This window comes from Sapajus apella, unplaced genomic scaffold, assembly GCF_009761245.1.
Source record: "Sapajus apella isolate SASKATOON/1434 unplaced genomic scaffold, GSC_monkey_1.0 scaffold2, whole genome shotgun sequence".
Taxonomy (NCBI): Eukaryota; Metazoa; Chordata; class Mammalia; order Primates; family Cebidae; genus Sapajus; species Sapajus apella.
Window position 1 is genome coordinate 71,927,029 of NW_022436942.1, and position 24,290 is coordinate 71,951,318.

A 24,290-nucleotide genomic window follows, 5' to 3' on the forward strand; every position below is an offset into this window, starting at 1 on the left:
TCCCCACTGTCCCTCACTCCTGTCCCTCCTCCCGTCCCTACTGTCCCTCACTCCTGTCCCTCCTCCAGGCCCTGTCGGTCCACCCATCTCCCTCCTGCAGTCTGACTGTGTGCATCCTACAGTAGAGAAGCCAGGGCCCTCCTCACCCATCCAGGGGTGACCTTTGGTGGAGACGTCACCAGGGACGGAGGGAGAGGGAGGATGCCTGGAGTTTCTCTTCTGCCAGCCTCCCAGGCGCACGCTGGTGCCCACCGCTGGCCAAACTGAATACAAGCCTCTTGACAAGGGAGCTTCAGAGACGCAGCCCAAGGCCCCTGTGGTCCACAGTGGGTGGGGGACGAATGTGAGGACAGCAGATGGTTCCAGCCATCCCCCCACTCTGGAAACAGCCTGTCCCGGTTCCTCCCGGCTAACCGAGCTGTACTCTGAACACCAGGCCACTGGCCTCGTCCAAATGTGTGCCTCTGGCTTTTCTGAGGCATTTGTCCTGCTGACGTCCCACCTCCCTGTGTCCCTCCAGCCCCTCTGGCCTCTTAGTGTCCCCTCTCTTCTCTCAGGTGTGTGCTCTGGTCCAACCTCTCTCATGGTTCTCTTCCTGGCTCTCTTGTGGCGGTTGTCACAGCCCCTCTAAGATGTGGCTGAGCCTGTTTCCTGTCCCTGCACCATCCTGACCCTGGTCAGGAGGCTCACCCCGCCCTGCTCCTTCCTCAGCACCACCTCTGTGGTCTATTTCTGTAATTTCTCTCACACATCTTCTGGGTGTCTGGGTCTACCAACGTCCTATCATTGCTTCAAACGCAAGTGAAGCCGCCTTTCAGAAAGCTCCGGGTCCCCCTTCCAGTGACAGCGCTATCAGTCCCTTGCTGCCTTGGCTCGAAGGCTTAGAGCCTCCCAGTTCAGCCTCCACACGCCGGATGGAGGAATTTCCCACAAAACACTTTCACCCGTCCCTCTTCTCCAAAGGAGGAAGAGACGAAAGCTTCTCCTCTCGGCCTGGCCTTTCCCAAGCTCTCCTTTATGACTACCTGGCTGTACTTTACTGCATTCTAGAACAATGATGATGATTTTAATAAAAATCATAATCACTTTCCTAGTTCCTGTTATTTTTGAGGGGTAAAAGGCTCAGGGTCACTGAGATCTTGCTCAAACTCCAGGTTGTCCCTACTGAGTGCTGTGACTGAGGGACGGGGTGGGGGGGCTGGGTATGGAGAGGAGCTGGGTGCAGACAGGAGCTGGGTGCGGGGAGGAGCTGGGTGCGGACAGGAGCTGGGTGCGGACAGGAGCTGGGTGCGGACAGGAGCTGGGTGCGGACCGGAGCTGGGTGCGGACAGGAGCTGGGTGCGGAGAGGAGCTGGGTGCGGGGAGGAGCTGGGTGCGGGGAGGAGCTGGGTGCGGGGAGGAGCTGGGTGCGGACAGGAGCTGGGTGCGGACAGGAGCTGGGTGCGGACAGGAGCTGGGTGCGGGGAGGAGCTGGGTGCCGGGAGGAGCTGGGTGCGGACAGGAGCTGGGTGCGGCTACTGCAGTGAACTGATCAGGGGAGAAGAAGCAGAAGTTAAGCCGGGGGCAGCCAAACTTTTGGCTTCCCTGGGCCACATTGGGAGAATTGTCTTGGGCCACACATAAAATACACTAACACTAGTTATAGCTGATGAACTTAAAAAAGAAAAAAAAATTGCAAAAAAAAAAACCATGTTTTAAGGAAGTTTACAAATTCTGTATTGGGCTTATTCAAAGCTCAAGCTTGGGTTGGACAAGCTTGATTTAAACTAAGAGATCAAAGGAAAATAAAAAGGAGCCACACAGGAAGACTAGGGGAAGGGCATCCGGACAGAGGGAAGAGCCAGGGCCAGGGCCCCAGGGTAGGAGGCTGCCGGGACTTGACTTGCCACGTGTCGGGGAGGCCTCAAGGGTTTGAAGCTGCAGATTGACACGATCCAGCTCATGGATCAGTCAGGCCACATTGGTTGAGCCGGAAGAGAGGAGATGAGGGTGCAGTCTGGTGGGCGCGGCATGAAGGGGCACCCAGAGACCTCCGTGGGAGTGGCCTCCAGTACTCCCGTGTGCTTACAGACCTGCCCCTTCCAGACAGGGCCGCCAGGGCCAGACTCGGTACATGGTCTCCCGCCTGCCTGACTCCCCATCGCCAATTCTGGACCAGGCCTGGCAAGAGGCTGGAAGCTCTCCCTCCTCTTGCCACCTTTCATTCTCCTGCAGTTCCCAAACCTTCCCCGCTTGCCGGCTTTTTCTTTTGGCCACAGGGAAGGCAGCTACGCAAGAAGGACCGGACAGCCCTGATTCCCATCACTCCACCGTGTGTGCTCGGGAGAGTGGTGAACCTTTACGGAGCCCAGGCAGGCCCCAATGCAGAGCCCACGCTTGTTCATCCCGCACCAAGCCCTGGACGGGGCTGAATCCTGCTCTGGGGGAGGTTCTAGAAGCATCCTCCTGGCCAGTTAAGTTGGTGCCAAAAGATGCCTGCCTCTGCACCAGGCCCGTGGGTCTACACCTTATTTCTGGTGACCAGCTGGCCATCCTTGCTGGCTCCGGAGGTGTGGAAACGTGAGTACAAATTGTAGAGACCAGAAGGTTCAGCCAGAAGAAGCCACGTGCCGCCAAACAGGACGAGCAGTGGGAAGGCACGAGGTCGGTCTCCAGCCCTTTCATTCTACAAGACCCATGGCAACTTAGGAGCCTGGTCACCTGAGGGTCGGCCTGGGTGTGGTTTAACAACGACCTCACTGCTCAGCCCCCACATCCAGAGTCAATACGACTCTGTGAGCCACCCCAGTCTAAAAGCTGGAGAATGTGGCTGGGCGTGATGGCTCACATCTGTAATCCCAGCGCTTTGGGAGGTCAACATGGGAGGATCACGTGAGGCTGCAGTGAGCTATAATTGTGCCACCGCGTCCTGTCCCTAAAAAACTTAAAGGGTTGGGGACAAGCCATTCTGTGTTTTCTGTTTCCATGAATTCTCAGGGATGAGCTCGGATGGCTAAGGGGGTGTCTGCTCTAGAGGACATGAGGTGCAGCTTGGTCTTGCAGGCTGCCAGTTCCATGTGGACTTGCCTGGGCTCTGGGCCACTCTGAAAACTGGATGAAAACTGGAACCTCATCCCCACCAACATGCACAGACCATGTTTTATGCACAAAGTCTGACGATACCCGAACTCTCACTTAGAGCCCCACCCAGTGATTCTAAATGAAGCAAACAAAAGCGCTGATGAGAATCTTCTCTGGGCTTTACTCGGCTTGACTCACTTAATTCTGGCACCATCTATCTGAGGTAGGCACAATTATCACCCCCATTTCCTAGAGAGAAAAACGGAGGCTCAGACAGGCTATCATTAGTCTGAGGTTACACCTTGGGCAATGGTGATGCCTGGATTCAGCCCAAGGTGAGATGCACCGCAGTTCTTGCTCTGTCCTCTCCAGCTTGCCCTCTGGCTGCTGCTGGCACAGGCCCTTCCAGGCAGGAGGCTGCGTCTCAGGCTGGAGGAAATGTGCCCACAGGCGCCTGAGAGAGGCCTGGGGATGCTGTTGGCCTGTGGAGAGGACCTCGATGCATTTCACAGGGCTCCAGGCCCATGAGCAGAACGTGGCTGCCAGGAGTGACATCATTCGGCTCAGCAGGAGAGCTTGGCATCTGGGCTTGGAGCTTGATGCTTCGTGAGCCGCTGGGAGGCTTCCCTGGGTGACAGAACCAGGGCTTGTGGTCCCAAGTGACAAGGGTGGGCAGGACAGAGGCCAGGTCTCAAGCCGTGAACAGTCCCTTAGAAAGATGTAGGTGGGAATTCTAGCTCAGCAGCCCTGGACAGGGAGGAGGAGCAGGGCTCAGCACCATGCCTGGCACTCTTCATGCATTATTGTGTCGATTTCTCTCTCAAACTGTATAAGGTAAGAACTAGCTAGCAATGGGAACGCTGGCCCCAGGAGGTAGGAAACTGGGCTGGGGTCTCCCAGCTTGAGCTTGGACATGGAGTTTCACGTCCAGGCAGCCTGATGCCAGATAGCTGGCCCTCGTCCCCTTACTCTCCTGGGGTGGGACGGGGGAGCAAGGGTCCTCGCTCCCCGTGTAGCTGTGCAGCTCCCTGTGTAGCTGTCCCCAAGCGTCTCATCCTAACACGGCTGCACCCTGCCCTGCTCCCTTGCATTCTTCTGTGCCCATTACAGAGCAGGTGCGCAGTCAGTGTCTGCTAGAATGCGTCACCAGTGAAGCCTGGGAGCCCTGGGCCGCCGGGCAGTGGCCTAGGCCTTCCTCATTCCCTGTCCCCTCCGACCTTGGACCAGTGCAGGGCGGGGCCGCCTGCTGCTCCCCGCCCCGCCCCGCTCCCCCCACATGGTGGGAGTGCAGAAGCTGGAGCGCCTGTCCCCAGGGCCCGGGGCCACGCACCCTCTCGGCGCCAGCTCACAGCTGAAGGGTCTGCTCCTCGCTGTCGCTGTCGCTGCCTTCCAGCTGCTCCAGGATCTCGTCCAACACCACAGACCGCTTTTTCTTCGGGGGCTCTGTGGGAGCCCAGATGGCAAGAGAGGAGAAAAGAACAGCCGAGAGGGTTGTGAGGCAGGAAGGGAGAAATGACAGAGGAAGGAGGGAGAGGGAGGTATGAGCCGAGCACCAGGGCGGGGAGACAGGAGAAGCCAGAGGATGCGAGAGAGGGAAGTGGGGAGAGAGGGGAGGGAGAGAAGATACAGAGGGAGGGGAGAGAAGGCGGGAGAATAAGGAAAGACGAGCACAGGAGAGAATCAAAGGGGGAGATGAGGAGGAGAGAGAAACACCAGGGTTAGTCTCTGCATCACCACGGTGGGGCTACCTCCCTTGAACCCCCAGAAACTCTCCTGCTTCCCTGGCCATACCCTCCCCATCTTCCACCCGCAGGAGAAAGGATTCCCTCGAGAAAAAGAGGGAGGGGGTCTCCTGTGCTGCTTCCTCCCAGCAGGTCAGAGCTTGGCTTAGAGGAAGCTGAAACCCTCCAGAGAGGCTGAGCCAGGCTGTGGGCTGGGGAAACGAGTGGAAGCTGCTTCTGTTTTCTTGGAGGTCAGGCTAATGGTGTAGTGTGTGGCTGGCATACAGCAGGTGCTCAAGGATTCCAGAGGGGGCACGGAAAGAAATGACAATTAGAGGTGGCTTTGAAGTGGAGGACGATTTGACTCGGGCTCTGAAGAATGCGACATTTTCTGTGAGGAGAGGAGACTCAGGGTCATGAAGAAAGCACGGAGGTAGGAAACGGCGCAGTGGGCTCAGCCCCGCAAGCAACTCCCAATTAGGCACCATCGCGAGCACGGCTCCACTCCTGTCAGTAACCCCACAGGCAGGTGGTAAACCACCTCTTGCTGGCAAGGGAACTGAGGCACAGACAGGCAGGTCTGCGGTCACCCAGTTAGGAAGTGGTGGAGCTAGGATTCGAACCCCAGTTACACCAAAGCCCAGTCTTTCTGCTTTTCATGGAAGTCTTTGGTGCTGGCCAGAGAACTCCAAGGAGATCAATGGTGGCAGGAGAGGACACGTGGGGCCCTTTGGCCCTCTGGGAAAGAAGCGAGGCTGGGGGAGGCTGGGATCCAGGCTGGCTTCCTCCGTCAGTCCCTCTGCTAGTCTAACCACCCATCAGTGGGCAGCCTAACTCGCAGTAAGGCTTGATTTGTACAGAGGCAGTGTAAAGAAGCTGTCCAAATCTCTCGCTTTCCATGGCTCAAACACCTCTGCCAATAAATCACCCTGAGGTCCTTTACCTCCATCTCTCCGCAGGCTGGGAGCTCCCTGGAACTCACAGCAGCAGCTTTGCCTTTTCTACTACCTCCCAGGGCCAGCACAGTGCCTGGCCCAGAGATGAAGCCTTGGTTCACCTCTGCGTGGTCCTCGGCGAGTGACTTCATCTCTCTGAGCCTGTTTCTTCAATCTCATCCCTCCCAAATCAATTCAAACACTGCCCCCGTTTCTCATCATCTCCACGGCTGCATTCCTGATCCAAACACCCCTCACCCCTCACTAGAGACCCTCCTCACACCAAGGATCCCTCTAAAACACGTGCATCAGATCCAGCACTCCCTAAGAAAGCCTCAAGTCCTCTGGAGGTGTCACTGAAGCAGGCCCACCTGCCCCTGCTTGAGACCTTTGCACCAGCAGCACCCAGATCTCCCTGAGCTCCGATGCCACCCCACCCCCTGACACTTTTTAGTACTCACGCTGCTGCAGGCCTTTCTTTGTGTGGGATGTTGTCCCGCTCACTGTGTCCCTGGCCTTAGCACACTGCCTGGCACCTAACAAGTGCTTGTGAAATATCCCAGAAAGGGGAGTGAGTGACTGGAGCAAGGGTGAAAGAGATGGCAGAGCCTGCCCCACGGCGAGGGTGTGGAAAGTGCGGGAGGTGCCCGCCTGCCTGCCTCCTGGGAGTCTCAGGCCTGGCGGCTGTACCCATCATTGGTAATCATGAAAAGGCAGAGGGGGACAGGGTGGGCTGGGGTGGTGGGGTGGCGGCCTAGGGCTCAGACACAGCTTCCTCTCCTTCCTCATGCCCTCCTAGACGCTGTCAGTTTCCTTATAATCGCCAGCCCTGGAGGTGCACAATGGCCTCTGGAAATTGAATTTGTGGGCAGGTAATAGGAGCTGGAAAATAGAAATGCAACAAAACAGGGCCTGCAGGCGATTGCTGGTGCCCCTCCCATCTGCTAACATGGGTTGAGGGTGGCAGCTCACTCCTGGGGCGGGGGTCCCTGCCTTCCTAGGCCAGGCCTGGCTTGGGGTCTAAGGGGTGGCCAGCAGTGGTTGGCCTAGTGGCTGCCTTCTTCCTGGGATTTTTTTGTTCTCTCCCATATCCTGACAACTCGGAGGGCTGGCTCGGGGGCAAGTTCTGGCTCCATCAATTGTGTCGGCTCAACCTTTAAGGCTGACCCGGACTGGGCGCTTCTTCCCCGAGCTCCTGCATCCCCCGGCCCCGCCACCATCGCCTCTGGCTTCCTCTGCCTCCCTCCCAGGAGCCTAGTCTCCAACAGCAGCCAGGAGGAGCTTGTCAAATCCTCCATCACAGCATGCCGCCCCTTTGCTCAGGCCTCCATGGGCACCATCTCACCTGGGGAAAGCTCTTGCTGTCAGCTGCCAGGGCCACCGAGCAGGCCCCACCACGCCTCTGCTTCGCTCCCACTCTGCTTCAGGCACACGAGCCCCTTCCTGGCTCCTGGCCTCTAGCACTCCCACCTCAGGGCCTCACATCTTTTGTTCCCTTGGTCTGGAATGCTCTTCCCACGGAGCCACTCAGGGGCCTTAGCTTTCCAGTGAAGCGTCCCTCCTGATTTAAAATCCCAAGTCCCCCAGAGTGCCATCTCACCATTTCATGTTTCCACCTTACTATCTGTCTCCCTGGGTGGAACGTCAGCTCTAGGAGGGCGGGGGTGTCTGTCTGTTTTGTCCACTGTTCCATTCCCAATGCCCAAACCTGTGCCTGGCACATAGCAGATGCTCAATAAGTGTGTGCTGAGAGACTGAGGGAGTGAATGACAGGGGAAATTGAGGGTCTAGGAGTGTTGGCTGCCGAAGGACAAACAGCAGCAGAGACACGACCAGGAGCGGTTGTCCAGGGCCTTCATTCACGCTCTCACCCCCTCACATGCCAGAGACTCCTGTGGCACCCGCTCTGGGCCAGGCACGCTGGGAACAAGACTGGCTCGGCCCCACCTACGGCCTTCTGGTCTGGCGGGGGAGATGGAGAAAGAACCAGATAGTTGTGTCTCAATTTCTAACCTGTAAAATGGGTATACTAGGGGTTGTGGTGAGGCTGAAATGAGTAAAAAAGGAAACGCCTGGCCCCCGGTTAGGGCTCAGTCAATGGTGCTGAGACCAACGCCTGCGTTACTGTTACTGATATGAAAGGTGTTAATTTCATGTCTCTCTTGGCCACTGGGGCAGTGAGCTCTCACAGGGCGGGGGCTCTTGCAGGGAGGCTGGCTTATGATACATGATCAGTACATAGTTGACAGGTCAAGGAATGAGATGATGTGGTTCATCAAGGCCAAGGGAAGTGGGAGTCCCACCTTCTCGGTTCGTACATTGGCTATGGGGCAAGGGACGCAGACGGTACACTGGTGCTCGCTGACTCCCTGGCTACAGAAGTCACATGATCCAAGGTTCTAGCTCAGCAACTGACTGGCCAAGTGACCGTGGGACAGTCACTTCAGCTCTCTGGGCCTCGGCTTTCGGTTGACACAGTGGGGATAGAAATAGGGGCCATCTCACTGGGTGGCTACGAAGATGATCAATTTCACAGATAGGGCCTGCAGTGCCCAGGGGCCCACTCTACTCAGGAGCCACGATTGTGCTCCTGGGCCTGGCATATCTGCCAGGGTTCAGGCTGGGCCCCCAGCTGCCCCCCTGGAGGACACGTCAGGCCCCGAGTTCCCAGCCAATGACACCCCGCACCCCCCGCTGGCCCTGCTTCCTTGAGGAGCACCCTGTTTGCAGGGAACAGCTGCTGAAATCCCACTTCCCTGACATCAAAAGCCTCAGTGGGTTTTCACCAAACAAACATAATGCAGAACCGGAGAAAGGTGTAAAATAAATAAACAAAACAAGCTGTGCATTTTCTTTCAGTATTACAGCTGCACCCGAAGATAAACAACAAGTGAATGTCACCAAACATCAATACCCGAGAAATTAACTTGACAAAAAGCTCAGCCGTCCCCCGACAACCCCCCAGTCCTGCCCCCCTCCCCCCCCAACCTCCAACCACCATTTTTGCATTTCTGGAGTTCCCACCTAATGATTTTATTTTTCAATTAATTCCTTGACAGAATGCCAGCCTGTGTCTCTCCCTTCCCTGGCTGGCGCTGTCGGCCCTGCGTGGAAGGCACAGACAGGCAGGGAGAAAGGCACGGGCGGGGGCGGGGGGCTGTCGGGAGGACAAGAGAAAGTGCTTCGTGGGGTTTTGTTCCGGAGGCAGACGGCGAGGCGAGGGGAGCCGGGGGAGAACAGCGTGGCTGATGAGGGGAGAAGCGAGTTCTGAAAGGAGCCCTGGGAAGAGGCAGGTGTGAACAGCTCAGGGACGGGAAAAGCGCTGGGCTAGGAAGCCCAGGGCTGGATTCTGAGCGGAGAGGCCTGAGGTGCAGGGTGAAGGGTGCTGGATGCCCGGTGCTGGGTGGGTGAGCTGTCAGGATCAAACCCTGCTGCTCCTGGCTGGGAAACCTCAGGTAAGTTGCTTCACCTCTCTGGACTCCTCTCTGTTTCTGCAGTTACTGAATGGTGATGAAAAATTTACATGCCTAAGGTGCGTAAGACTATTAAGAGTGAATATAAGTATATAAGGCCTTCACAACAGTGCCTAGCACACAGCCAGCTGTCAATACAGGTTGGTCATTCTTACTGCTGTGGATGGAATCTGTAAGTAAGAGCACGAGGGTGGGCCGCTCCCCTCCTCTATAACATGAGGACAAATGCAGCAGCCATGGTCAGTGCCCCATCTCCACTGCCAAGGTGTTCTCTGGCCACAGGGGGATACATGGCCCCAGCGTGTGGCAGGCTGGAAATGACAGGCATTAAAGTCCCCCAGAGCAACCCACCAGCAGTGAGAGGGGTAAATGGGAGCTATGGATATACAGCTCACGTTCTTTGTGTCCTGGGGGACAGTCCTGAGGTGTGTGCCACATGGCTCTCAGGAAGCCACAGTGGGCTTGGGTGTCAGCTGGCCACAGCGGGATCTGCTCATTCCGGCCCCCTGGACTGGCTCCCTTCCCTTCCCCCATATTCCTGGATCACCACCCAGGTACCTGCTGGCTGTTCAAACATCAAGAGGTGACCAGTGGGGGCGTGGCATGTTGGCTCATGCCTGTAATCCCAGCACTTCAGAAGGCCAAGGCGGGTAGATCACCTGAGTAAGGGATTCGAGACTAGCCTGGCCAACATGGTGAAACCCTGTCTCATGAAAAATACAAAAATTAGTCAGGTGTGGTGGTGGGCACCTGTAATCCCAGCTACTCAGGAGGCTGAAGCAAAAATTGTTTGAATCTGGAAGGCGGAGGAGTGAGCCTAGATCACGCCATTGCACTCCAGTCTGGGCAACAGAATGAGACTGTCTCCAAAAAAAAAAAAAAAAAAAAAAAAAAAAAAATCGACCAATGGGATGGAGCAGGGCCTCCCACTATGGACCCACGGAAGAGCGTCTGTATTTGCTGACACGATTTGCCATGAATAAAGATAATCAGTGACTAATGTTTAAAAACAGGGATATGCTACATGAGAATCTGCATGAAACTGGAATGGCTAACCCGCGAATGTGGCAGACCTCTCCCCTCCCCGCCTACAGGTAACTGACAAGGCCGTGCACTAGCTGCCCCTGGAGACAGGAGGCCTCACTTACGGGAGCTTTTCTACCTGTTTCTGGAGGCTCCTGAGTTGCTACTTCCTGAGATAGAGGATAGGCAAGGCTTCCATAAACTCTGCTAAGCCGGAGCCAGAACTGACTCCAAAAGGCCGGGGTGAAGGGCAGGGGGCAGGGGCACAGGAGGGTGAGGGGAGGAAGGAGGTTGAGGCAGAGCATGGAGGGTGGGATTCCAGGTCAGAATGAAGCACTACAATCTTCAGACTCAGGATGTGCAGTCCTGGACCACTGGGGGACACTGGCCACCTGTAGCTCCCACCCTACGAGGGTGCCATGGTGTGGGTACTGCGGGGGGGCTGGGTACCTGAGGGCTGGCCTGGCTTGGGAGGCTGCCTGCTCTGGAAGGCTGGCCAAGCCAGACCCCCATTCTCAGCTGCTGGTGCCTCTGCCTGGGTCTCTCCCTGCCCTCCCTGGCTTCAGCTCTCGCTGCCCCCGTGGACAGAGCCCTCGGATACCCCAATGGGTCTGCATCTCAGCACTCTGTGTACAGCAGGCACACATTAGGTACACGCAGAATAAAGGGTACTCTTCAGGAGATTGGACTGGCTCCTAAGACCAAGCCAATGGCCCTTTACTGATACAGAAGGCTGTTTTAAGGTTGTGCCTTTTTTTTTTTTTTTTTTTTTTTAAATAGAATCACACCCTGTCGCCCACGCTGGAGTGCACTGGAGCAATCTCGGCTCACTACAACCTCTGCTTTCTGGGTTCAAGCAATTCTCATGCCTCAGCCTCCTGAGTAGCTGGGATTACAGGTGTGCACCACCATGCCCAACAAATTTTTGTATTTTTAGTAGAGATGAGGTTTTACCATGTTGGCCAGGCTGGTCTTGAACTCATAAGCTCAAGCAATCCACTGGGCTCGGCCTCCTAAAACCGTGAGGCACCATGTCCAGCCAGTTGTGCCTTTTTAAAACATAGCCAGTCCTTCTAAGAACTAGGTGTGATCTGAGAGAGTCCTTGCTCAGAGCTGGTGGGCAGAAGCCTGGGCCGCAGACCGGCCTTTGCCACTATGGGACTCCCAGGAGCTGCTAAGCTCCACACCTCAGTGCTCTCACCTGTTAAACGGGGATGGTGCTTGCTCTGCTGATCTTATGGGGACCCTACGGGCTCCTGCCTTCAGTCACTCATAGCAAGCACCACCAAACATACTCTATGTGCCATGAATAATGTGGGGGATACAGTGGTGAACAAAACTCCACAGGATAAACTAACCCACCAGCCACAGGGGCCACACTGGGGCTCAGGGTGGTCAGGACGAGGTGGGACCTGAGTACCGTCCCTTGGTGGTCCCAGCCTTCTCTGAGGTACCAAACTTGCTCTTCTGTAGACAGGACACAGTAGTAGCACCCACCGCAGGGGATCTGATAAGATAAAGCATGAGCACACTTAGCCCAGGGCCTGGCACAGTGAGGCGCCAGGCAAACACGAAAGCTATCAATCAAAGGGTCCTGCGAGGCCACCCCAGAGGACAGGCAGTGCCCAGCAAAGAGGGAATCCAGCTGCCCAAGATAAGGCTGAGGGGCGAGCGGCAGGGACCACTCCTCAGGCACCTGCTGGCTTTGGACTTCTGGAAATTCCACCAGCTGGGTGACATCATTGTCCCACTTTTCAGAGGAGGAAGCAGCCACACTAGGGCTCTCAAGAGTCAAGTGGCCGCATTCTCCAAGCAGGACCTTGAGCTGCAACAGGGCTGGCTCCAGCCCTGCTGGCACAGCACAGCACAGCCTGGCCTGCAGTGGGGGACACCAGCCCAGCCTCCCTAGGAAGCGGGGTCTCGACAGGAAAAGGGTGAACAGATCCGGGCCGGGTAGCAGCGATTTCCTTTTCAAAGGCCATTGGTTCTCAACCTAGCTGTCTGACAGCATCAGCAAGGAACTACTGATGCCTGGATCTTCCCTCCAGAGGTTCTGATGCAAATGGCCTGGGGTGGGCATGGGATAATCTGACTGCTATAACGACTGCTGTTATTAATCTTGGTGCTGAGGACTCCGGTTCCCTGAGTGGCCAGAGACTGGGGGGGGGTGGGTGGAGCGACCAAGCTTTGTGCTCCGAGTGTCCTGCGTATGTGCAGAATTCCACGACAGGCCACGCACAGCCCCATGCACAGGGGCTGGCAAAGGTACTGCAGCCCGGATTCCTGCGGATTTATCCTGAGCTAGGCTGTGGGCGTGGGCTATGCCTGGGGGCTTCTGGCTTTGGTCCCACGTGTTTGTGTTAGTTGCAGATGCTGGGAGACCTGTGAGGGCTGGGAAGCAAGGGGAGCGTCCTGGTGAAGGTAGCTCACTGCAGAGGGAAAAGGGAAAAAGGACCAGGAAAGGTGGGAAGGTGTCCCCGACTCCTCTGCCTCAGGCCTGGAGGACTTCCGGGTGCTAGGGCTTGGTCCACATTAGCTACTGATCTCTCTTCCCTTGGCGTAGGCCCTCGGTTGGAAAGCAGAGGCTGAAAGGGAGCAGCTGGTAACATCGCACAGGGCCAAGGTGTAGTGATGTCTGCACCAGGATGGGTAGGTGCAAAGGCCCGAGGGTCCAGGTAGGAATAAGATGGCATCTCACAGTCCAGGGGGTGTGGGAGACTGCAGGGACGGCTATGCACGGAGGCTGCTGGGAAGCCCAGCCTTTGTATAAACCTGCAGCCATTCCTTGGGCCTGGCGCCCTGTGGGAACGTGGAACCAGGCTGGCCAAACCTGATTTTCCAAAAGAGGTCAGCATCTTGATTTTCAGGTCAAACCTTTCAATAGCAAAATAGTGATGATTCATTCAAAACCGTTGTTTTCATATGTGGCAGGCAAAATAAAGATCTAATTTCAGCCGGCAGCTTGCCAGTGCGGTCTCTGCTCTTTTCTCTCTCTCTTCTCTGTCTACCAAACACTAGTTTCACTGGTGGTCATGCAGCTGTATGAAAAACCTTGTCTGTGTGTTTTCCTTAGGTTTCCCCCGGCTGGGCCAGCCTACAGTACAGAAATAAAACTGGCCACCCCCTACCACCAGCTACAACCCTGGAGGGAAACCCACCTTCCTCCTGCCCCCATTTCTAGCACTCTGGTCCCCAAGTCCCCAAACCATTGTCCAATCCCAGACCAGCCCCTGCCCCTCCCAAGTCGCTCTGAAATTCTCCTTCTGTCAGTTTAATTCCGTGATCGATGAGGAAGAGCACGAGAAATGGCCCAGCACAGCTGGCTTCCCCGTTAGCCCTAGCAGGGATTCCTGGCCTCGCTGGCGACGGCTGAGTGAAATGTTTGCAGAACGCAGAGAACACAAGTCAATAACAATTTAGCTGGATTGGGAGCAAGTACCTTCCCTGCACGGACAGCCGCTCCCTGGGGAAGGGGAAGAGAGTGTGCGGGATATTGCCGAAGCACTTGGAATTATTTCCAAAACACCGCCCAGCGAGACTCAGGTGTGGGGAGCGTGTGTGTGTGGGGTGACCCGGTGATACCTGCTCCAGCTGGCCTCTAGGGTCCCCAACTCTCTGATCGGGGCTCCCTACACAGCCAGGCATGTGCACCACTTGGGTGCACACTTGAGAACTGCCTTGACCAAAGCAATTCCCTCTCCTTGATTTTCCTCCTCTGGATTTGGCCTCCAGCAGCTGCGGTAGCCAGGGGTGTGAGAAAGAGTGGGTCTCCTGGCCAATCTCAACCTCTCCTGGAACTGCTTGCCAGCGTGACCAGGAGCCAGAGATAGACCAAACTCACCACCCCGAACACAGAAAGTGATCATTTCATTTCTTTTCTTTTTTTTTGAGACCGAGTCTCTCTCAGTTGCCCAGGTTGGGGTACAGTGGCGTGATCTCAGCTCACTGCAACTTTCTGTCTCCTGGGTTCAAGTGATTCTCCTGCCTCAGCCTCCTGAGTAGCTGGGATTACAGGCGCGCACCACGACGCCTGGCTAATTTTTGTATTTTTAGTAGAGGCAGGGTTTCACCATGTTGGCCACGCTGGTCTCAAACTCCTGGGCTCAAGTGATCCACCCACCTCAGCTTCCCAAAGTGCTGGGATTACAGGTGTGAGCCACCTCGCCCGGCCAAAAAGTGATCATTTCAGTGAGGTCAGGGATAAAACACCTGCACATCCCTGGGCCCCACGCAGTCTCGGCCTTTCCCATCAGGACCCTCTGTGGCAATCGGGACAGTCTCCCTCTTTGCCCGCCTCCTACTTAGGCCTTCAATACTTCCGGAGGAAGGGCTGCCACAGGCAAGTCTTCAGGAGAAAACAAGGACCCAGGCAAAGGAATGGAAATGGGAAGCTTTCAGAAAACCTCTGTCTCCAGGTGGATGGAAGGAACCACGACCAAGGGATATTTTGAATAATAAATTCTGTGACTTCACATTCTCGCTTGAACTTTGCCGACTGTGAGTTTTAAAGCCTGATGATTATGTTTTCATCGGCAAGATCAAGGAGGCCTATTTGACACGGGGATAACGGGCTCTCTTGGTCTCCAGTCTTTTGAAAATGTGTGGTCCTGTGAGTGATTAAGTTACGGAAGCGGGGAGGGGGTGAACTCTTGCAGGCTTTAAATATCATCTGTCTGCGGATGACTTCCAAATTTATATCTCAGCCCAGACTTCGCCCCTGAGCTCCCAACTCATATATCTATCTGCCTGACATCGAGGGGAGTCCTAATAGTGTCTGAAATCCAAGCCGTTCTGAACACCCCCGCCCAGCCACCTGTTCTTTCCCGCTTCCTGGGCCTCCACTCGCATGTAGCATGCAGCACCAACATCCTGTGAGTGGTTTAGAGCAAAAACCTATGTACTAGTTTTGATTTTTCTCCTCCCTTCCAGAAGCACGCCTGGCTGGCTCTATCCTCACCAAATATACCCAAGCCCCCTGCTTCCCCACCCCCACAGCCTCTGCTCCCTGGCCCTTGCTGGCCTGGATGGGACCCCTGACCTCCATCCTTGCCCCTCGACAATGCAGGGGATGAAGTCTGACAGTGTGAATTGGGTCTTGAGACTCTTCTCCTCAAATCTTCCTGGAGTTTCCCACTGCACCTTGAACATAAGCTGGGCTTCCTGCCAGGTCAGACAAGGCCCCAGGAGGAAGCCCCGCTGGCTCCTCTGCCTGCTCTGAACACAGGCTGCCCAGGGACCCGAGCACCTGCGGCTTCTGCTACCTGGGATGTTTCCCCCAGATCTTTGGCTGGTTAGTCCCTTTGAATCACACAGAAACACTGACTCAGCAGAAAGACTTCCCAACCACCACATCTGGAATCTCTCCTTTCCCTCTCTGGCCCTGAAGAGTTGATTATACCATCCTTTCTTCTCTTTTCTTTCTTCCATTTTTTAAGGAGACAGAGTCTTGCTCTGTTGCCCAAGCTGGAGTGTGGTGGCGCAATCACGGCTCGCTGCAGCCTTGACTGCCTGGGCTCAAGCGATAATCCCTCCTCAGCCTCCCGAGCAGCTGGGACTACAGGTATGCGCCACCATGCCTGGTGAATCTTAAAATTTTTTGTAGAGATGGGTCTTGCCATGTGGCTCAGGCTGGTTTCAAACTCCTGGGCTCAACTGATCCTTCTGCCTCGGCCTCTCAAACCACTGGGATTACAGGTGTGAGCCACTGCATCCCGCCTTATGTTACTCTTTCTAATTTCCACCAGGACTTGGTATCATCAGAACTTTGTTGCTATTTAGTTTTTTTGGTGGGGTGGGGGAGGTGGGCAATCATCTGTCTCTCTCACTCAAGTTAACAGCTCCGAGGGAGGACTTTCTCTTTTGTATATGGCTTTACCCTCAGTGCCTAGAGCACAGCTGGATAATTAGGTAATCAGTGAAGAACTGTTGAGTGAATGAATGAATGAATGAATGGAGCCTCCTATCGGGGAAGCTGGAGATCTAAGCAGAGGACTCTAGTTGCCTTGGGGGTGCAGTTTGATGCCTCTAGGGTTATATGCTCTGAGAAAGGGAGGGGTCACTGTGGGAGTAATTAGCCACCCCTGGCTTTTGAATAAATAAGGGCAGTCATTTCACAAGGTCCAGGGGCTGCAAGCTGTTTCCGTGATGGGCCAGAAAGCAAATCCTTTAGGCTTGGTGGGCCATAGGGTCTCCGTCACAAACACTCAACTTTGTCCTTGCAGTGGGAGAAAGTAGCCCTGGACAGTATATGAACAAATGGGCGTGCCTACGTCCCAATAAAACTTTATTTATAAAAACAAACTGTAGGCTGCGGTTTCCAACTGCTGCTGTACCTGGATTGGGGCCCAGATCCAATAAACAGAGGGCAATCTCGATTGAGGGTGTTGGGATACAGGGTGTGATGGAACAGCCAGGAACTGTTAGCCACAGTTGTGCAGTGTGCAGACCTGTGCGCCTTCAGGCCGGGCACTACGCTGCTCTGGGTCTTGGCTGTGCCTCAGTAAAATGGGAGCAACACTGTTCTTAGTGAGGCTGAAACAAGACTGAGTTATGTAAAACCACTTGGCATTACTCTCTGCACACGGTCAGTCTGTGACAACACACTCTTGCCCTCTTTCTTTCCTTTTCACCTGACTTGATCTTTATCAGAACTTACATAATTGCTTTTTCAGACCAGCGGTGCGTCGAGGCACATGGCCAGGAATATCTGGCTTCAGACCACACAGGGTTCCAGTGCCGACTGCACACCTGGGTAAGCATGGGGCCTGTGCACATCAGCAAGCTTTTCTGAGCCCCGGCTTCTTTCTTTGTGGGGTGGCTGTGAGGATGAACCGAGTTAACGCTCGCACAGTGCCCAGTACCTATTAGATGCTCAATTAAATTCTAATCATCATCCTGATGATTAGGTTCTTATTTGTGTTCATTTTTCCATCCCACAAATGGTCACTGAGCGCCTCTTCTCTGTGCTAGATGCAGGGCCCAGGCAAAGGGCCTTGTAGCCCCCCAAAGGATAAAGTGTCACATGGAGAAGGATCTTAACTGCACACGTGAACACCTCATGGCAGGCTGTGGCATTCGAGGAGGACGAGGGGAGGGGCGTGAAGAGGGAATCACGAGAAGAAGGGGTGTAGGGGAAAGTTGCATCTCTGACACTCTGGCTGGGAGGCAGTGGGGGCTGGGGTCAGTGGGGGCTGCTGGGACCAGGGCTCTAGCAAGCAGGCTCCTTCCCTGCCCCCTGTGAGTCTTGGAGGGTGACTGTGTGCTAGAGGCCAGCGATCAATGGGGACAGCCACCCGCCTGTGCCAGAAGAGCGCTTTTCTGGGCGCTCTGCTCATAGATCCCCCGCCCCAGCCCAGCCTGGCTTGGGCAGGCGGGGGAAGGTGCCGCTGCCAGCCACTCACCATGCTGGTCATGTCTACGCTTCCAGCTCCAGAGGTGAAAGGGAGAGATGCTAACCACAGCCCATCAGTCCTCCCCAGCTGGAATAAGACAACACGGGGAAGCAGAGCCACGCTCCTGGCCAAATAAAAGCCTGTTTGCCCGGCCTCCCTGCCTGTGAGTGCTGTAAAACAGAGGGTTCTGTGCACAGATTTCTTCCATACCATTATATTCTCTCGGTTGCGCTCGCAGGTACCGTGGCCTGCCGTGACCCTGAAAGCTTCTCGATGCCGTGACCCTGCTGGTTTGTAACACGTTCGGGAAGAAAAGGACACAGCCAGCGGTGGACTTTCCTCTTTCTTCCCTCCTTGCTCTCTCTTTTCAAACTCCCACATGCAAGGCAGTGAAGAATAGCACTTCACCTACCACAGGGCAGATGCGCTGGAGATGAGAAATCTGATTCTTGGTGGGCAAGGAAGGGAGGGAGGCACGGGGCAGCCGGCAGGGGCAGGAAGAGGACAGGGGAGATGGGGAGGGCGGTTTGGTGGAAAACGTCTGTCTTGCTATTCCCTTTTGAAAGCATCTGTCTGGTGTCAAGGTCTTTACCTACTCAGGCCAACTTTTACAATGACTTTCAAAGCCCTGTGCTTCGCTGTTCAATTTGACAGGTGTTTTGCAAGCATCAACTTGCAAGGAAAAATATAATGCCCTGCCATTATACAGGGACAATGGATAAAATGAAGGCTTCTGCTTGGTGGGGAGGTGCTGGGGAGTTGACAACAAGCTTCTCTTGGCTGCCAATAAGGAACCTGGATAAGCAGAGAGCTGGAGACTGGGTGTGGAGCACAACGAGTTCTCCTTCCCCTCCTCATGGCACCTGGGCACTAGTAAGCTCCTACTAGGTGCCAGGATCTGTGCTATGTCCTGGAGACAAGGGAGAACAGGTGGCATCTGTGGCTAGATGTAAACATCCTATCCCAAGCAATGCTTATCTGCCAGGCATACCTGTTCTCCTACTTACTACACACACACACACACACACACACACACACACACACACACACACTGCTGCCCAGGCTTAGAAACCCCAGGGCTTGTCTCTGTGTCTCAGTCCTTTGCCCAGAATGGCTGCAGTGCAAGGAAAGCAGAAGTGTTCTTGGCAACTCACAAAAGGAAGAGTGAGTGACTCCAAGGACAGTAATGCCCTGACAATTGTATTGGTGGACTGCAAGTGACGTGCCAGTTGTGTGCCATCTCCTTTATAGGCATCCCCTCCTTTGAGCCCCACAATTTCACTAATGAGATAAGCACCGTGGCCCCATCGTACCAATGACAGAGCTGAGGCAGGGCGACTTGCCTGAGGTCACAGAATGGGTATGAGGACGCGCTTGGGTAAAACGCAGGGGCAGCCACTCAGGTCAGCTGGATGGTGGAAAACACAGGTTTGAAACCTGACTCCGTAGTCAACAGGTGGGTGCCCTTACTTGCCCTCTCTGTGCCTGTTTTCTCGTCTCTAAAACAGAGGACTATGACAGCACAGTAAATTGACAGGTTCACAGGTTCTTGGAAATCGCAACTCAAGTGAAAAGATGTACAGCTAAATCAATGTTACCACAGGACAATGGATGCAAACAAGAGCTACACTCCCAGGTGGATTTCCAGCAACAAAAACATCACCAAACTTCTGAATAAAGACACCAAAACCTCTAAATGTTAAACACTGAAATCAACGGGAGCTAAGCATACATTTAAGACAGATTAGTAAAAATAAGGAAGATGATGATTTACCCAACGATTCCAGTTCCGGTCTGCAGGTGGCCAGAGCCTCTCCTGGCAGCTCAGGACACTGGTAGGGAACCTGCCCTGGGCAGGGCACCCATCACACACACAACTGCACTCCCCCACTCTGGGGCCACGGAGACATGCCAATTCACCTAGTGTGCATGGCTTTGGGATGCAGGAGGAAACCAGAGGACCTGGACAAAACCTACATGGGGAGAACACGAAACTCCACGGAGAGAACACAAAACTCCACAGGGAGAACATGAAACTCCACGGGGAGAACACGCAAGCTCCACGGGGGGAACACGCAAACTCCACGGGGGGAACACGAAACTCCAGGGGGGAACATGCAAACTCCACGGGGAGAACATGCAAGCTCCACGGGGAGAAGACGCAAACTCCACAGGGGAACACACAAACTCCACGGGGAGAACACGCAAGCTCCACGGGGAGAACACGCAAACTCCACGGGGAGAACACACAAGCTCCACGGGGAGAACACGCAAACTCCATGGGGAGAACACACAAACCCCACGGGGAGAACACACAAACCCCACAGGGCGAACACAAACCCCACGGGACGAACACACAAAATACACGTGGAGAACACACAAACTCCACGGGGTGAACACACAAACTCCACGGGGAGAACACGCAAACTCCACGCGGAGAACACGCAAACCCCACGGGGAGAACACGCAAACCCCACGGGGAGAACACGCAAACTCCACGGGGAGAACACACAAACCCCATGGAGAGAACACACAAACTCCACAGGGGGAACACACAAACTCCACGGGGAGAACACTGAAACTCCACGGGGGGAACACACAAACTGCACACAGACAGTGGCCCTGGATGGGAGGGCAGCTTTTTTTTTTCTTATCAATTATGACAAATCGACGTTATCTAAGGACCTGTATTTACCTCCCAGGATTTTGAGGATTCATACCCATGAAAGCCTGCAGCTAGCACCTGCCCCCTGAGTAAGGTCTGACACATGAAGATTGCTAGTTACAGTAATAATAATTGGTATTATTTAGCTTGAACTGCAAACTGAACTCTCTGCTCTGACCTAGGTGCCTCAGGGACCCAGGGGAGATGAGGCCAGTCCTGGGAGCTTCGAAGAAGCTGAGCCCAGGGGCAGGGGCACTCCTGAGTAATTCACACTGGTGCCACCGACCACATCAAGGGCTTCAGCTGGTGCCAAAGCTCCACTCTATCTGCTCTGGCCACCTCCCACTGTCCCTGAGTGTGGCTCACAGGCCACGGTGTCACCGGCATGCTTCCTGTCAGGCCCTGAGGAATGGTGAAGATGCCTGCCTTTCATTCAGTGGCCCACATTCTGTAGGGCCTTTGTTGCAGCCTCAGCTCAGTAGCCTCCACCTGGGATCTGAGTGCCCTCCTGGCAGAGTTCAGGGCCGAGGCCAGAGCTGGGGGAGGGAACTGGGCACGGACACCACTTGCCCTTGGGGTCTGCCAGAGCCCTGGAGCTCTGAACAATGCGGATTTTGACACAAATAAGCTGGTAATTTTTCTCCATGAGAAAAAGGCACAAAGTGGGGAGAAGGGTCTGGCCACGAGGGCAGGAGGCCAGCGGGCCTATTCTGAACATTTGGGGCTGCTGCGGGCACCTCCGGCGTCTCAGAGACATCAGTCGGACAATGGGTGTCTTGGTGGGTGAGAAAGACTGACCCCTCCAGCGCGCCTGCTCTGTGCTGGACACGCTCCAGGCATCACCCCATTTCCCCAAGCCAGTGTCGCACCGCCAGGGGAGGACAGATAGATAGAGAAGTAAACTTGAGCACTGTCCAAGTTCACCATGCGCTACCTGTGTGACCTTGGGCAAAGTGCGTCATCCCTGCATGCCTCAGTTCCCTCATCTGTAGAATGGGCAGATGAACAGCGTCTCACTCACAGGGGCGGTATGTGAATGATGTGAGACCCCGCACTGCAAGGGATATAGAAGAGCTCCTGGTCCCCAGTAAGGAAAGCTGTTACTATGGCTTTTGCTACTTTCCTGATCACTGTCAAATGAATTCCAGAAGCAAGTACCCTTGTTAACAGTATCTTTCACATGAGAAAACAGAAGCCCACAGGGCGCAGCCACTCACCCTGGGACACACAGCCAGATGCAGAACCCAGGTCTTGCTGACACTCTTTTCCCTAAGCCAGGGCTTCCTAAATCTTTTGGGGCCCATGACCTCCTAGAAAATCCGTTGGAAACAAAAGATCCTCTTGCCAGACACATACATAGACACAAACTGTATAATACAATTTCCAGGCGTTCCCAGCCCCTCTGGGGCCAGCCATACTGGGACCCAGGAAGACAAAATTCCACGGATTCTGAGCTAAAAAAAAAATCCCCATCTTACATCTTGCCGTATTCTACAGAGTGTATTCTTTTGTTCTTTGGAAAACAGTGCTGAAAAATGCAATAAGTAATTCAGACTCTTTGGCTCCAAACTTGCTGGCCACATTCTTGCCTTCTCTTCCTGGTCCAGACAGGTGAGGCCAGCAGAGAGATCTAACACTCCGCTGTGCTCGGCCCTGACCCCTGTGGATGGTCCAGGCACTGTTCCTCAGGGCTGCTCCTGCCCTCAGGAAAACACCACCTCTACCGCTGGCAACATGCCTTGACGTGTACGCAGGTCGCTATACATGCTGGACATTCTCTGGTCCCGCCACATCCATCCGCGGTCCTGCTCTGTCCTGGGAAGGCTGAACCCTATTGAATGCGTCACAGGGACAATCTGGGCCTGTGGCTGACAAGTGGGATGGTCTGATGGGCGGGAGAGAGAGCTGCAGCTGTCTGATCCCAGCCCCTTCCTGCTGTGCTGCTGTCCTCTGGCAGCGGCTGTCCCTCCACGCTGCGGTGCCCACTGGTAGCTGCTCCTAGGCTCCTGCCCTCACTGAACCCCAGGGATATCACGTCCTCCCGCTGCCCTTTCAGCCCCTGGGGAGGTAAGAGCTCTGGCGCTGCTCCCCTCTGGCGCCCCAGCATCCTGTGCTCCGTTGGCACTTCCTACACCCCTGTCAGCTGCCACTGCATGACAGGCTCTTTCTATGATGTGAATTCTGTTCCCTCCTGGGGCCTCGGCCCATCTCCTGTGGCACTGGGGAAGGGTCCCTTAGTTCTCATCTTCGACACACTTGGGGACCCCAGAGCTGATGTCCCCATCTAGAACCTGGGAGGGCAGGGCTCTTTCAGAAGGACTCAGGGGTGGAAACACGTGGCTTGGCTCTGACACTCAAGCCTGTCCTCAGGGGCCTCATCTCACCTCTGCATGTTGGCTTCCACATCTGTGCTATGCAGACGATGAAACGTGCACATTACAGGGCCTTTTATGAGCACGTGCTGTGTCAATTCTGAAGGGCCAGCAGTGTTTGTCATTATGATTTGTTACTCATTCTCCCAATTTCTGGAAGGAACCCGACAGATCTTGGGTTCATGGTCTGGATGAGTCAGAAGGGCCAAAGCCATGTAGTCAGTAAACACTCACACACCCCAGATTTAATAAGGGCCTGGCCTTTCTTTTTCTTTCTTTTTTTTTTTTTTTGAGATGGAGTCTCGCCCTGTCACCCAGGCTGGAGTGCAATGGTGCCATCTTGGTTCAGTGCAATCTCTGTCTCCCAGGTTCAAGTTATTCTCCTGCCTTAGCCTCCCAAGTAGCTGGGACTACAGGTGTGTGTCACCATGCTCAGCTAATTTTTTTTTTTTTTGTATTTTTAGTAGAGGCGGGGTTTCGCCATGTTGGCCAGGCCGGTCTCAAATTCCTGACCTCAGTGATCCACCCACCTTGGCCTCCCAAAGTACTGGGATTACAGGCCTGAGCCATCATGCCCAGCTAGGACTCTTTCTTGAGTGACGTTTGTAAGTATAACATGGTTGGAACAGGTGGGTGGGGTGGGAGGCTCTAGAGCCGGTCTGGAGTTCAAGTCTGAGCTCTGCCACTTCCTCGCTGCACAGACACAGCACTGCATGCAGCTGCTACAGTTACTGCGGAGACCGAGACAATGCCCATCTGAGGATGGCCCCTGGTGCACAGTGAGTGCTTAATAAACACTAGTTGTCATAAATCACTGCAGTGCTTGGCAGGCCTCAGTTCTCTCATCTGTGAAATGGGGCTAATCATGCCTATCTCATAGGGCTGCTGGGGAGTGAATGGGAAGATGCAGGCGAATGAACTGTCTTTGTTACTGTTACCATTCTGTCTGCCCTGTCTGGGGCTTGGCCTGGCCGGTAAGCGGCTGTGGAGAGCCAATTCCACAGAAATGATGCCGGCCAAGTCTTTCCACTGTGGCGAGGCAATGGTGCTGTCTTTGGAACTCAATTTATTGAAGGGGGCTTCTCTCTAAGGCTGGGCAGAACTGCTGAGCCCGCACTCCTCGGCTGGCCTGGGGGTGGGGGATGGGGTGACAAGGGAGATGGTCGCCCCGCCTCCGCTCCGCTCTGGGGAGAGTTCCTTACACAAACATTTGCCCACGGGTGCATTTGGTCCTGTCAATGGTTGTCAATAAGGACAGGCTCTTTTTCTGCACATCAGGATTTGGGGCCTTATTGAGTTGTGAGCTTGCAACTGTGTATTTAGCCTTCATTTCTCTGGTTCCACATTTGCCTCAGCTCAAATATTCCCCACCCTGAGACTGGGCACCTGGCATGTGCCAGATACTGTCCTGGGCATGGGACCCAGGGAAGAACTGATCACTAACAGAGATAAGAACGACACAGCCCTCACATGGGGGAGGCACGGGTCCAGAGAGGATAACAAACCACAAAGAAGTAAGTTACAACAGGGCAAGAAAGCACAGTGACAGAGAAGTGTAGAGTATGGAGAAATTACTGATACCTGTGGAGGGGGAGGGAAACAGGAAGGCTTCCTGGAGGAGGTATCATTCTATCTGGGTTTGATGGCATT

The 24,290-nt window shown here is 54.7% G+C and overlaps 1 protein-coding gene across 2 annotated transcripts in view; it reads right to left on the reverse strand.

The window, feature by feature from the left end:
• Positions 1 to 1,691: 1,691 nt before the first annotated feature.
• RBM19 (RNA binding motif protein 19) overlaps positions 1,692 to 24,290 on the reverse strand; it is a 143,354-nt gene continuing 120,755 nt past the window's right edge. The window contains exons 24-25 of one of the 2 annotated variants that reach the window (XM_032240672.1): positions 4,391 to 4,503; positions 1,692 to 3,714 (exon numbers count right to left, since the gene is read on the reverse strand). In XM_032240672.1, coding sequence (XP_032096563.1) covers positions 4,406 to 4,503 — 98 coding nt within the window. In that variant the 3' untranslated portion in view covers positions 1,692 to 3,714; positions 4,391 to 4,405. Of the gene's footprint in view, positions 3,808 to 4,390; positions 4,504 to 24,290 lie in introns of both variants that reach the window. The other variant, XM_032240664.1, reaches the window with a different exon arrangement.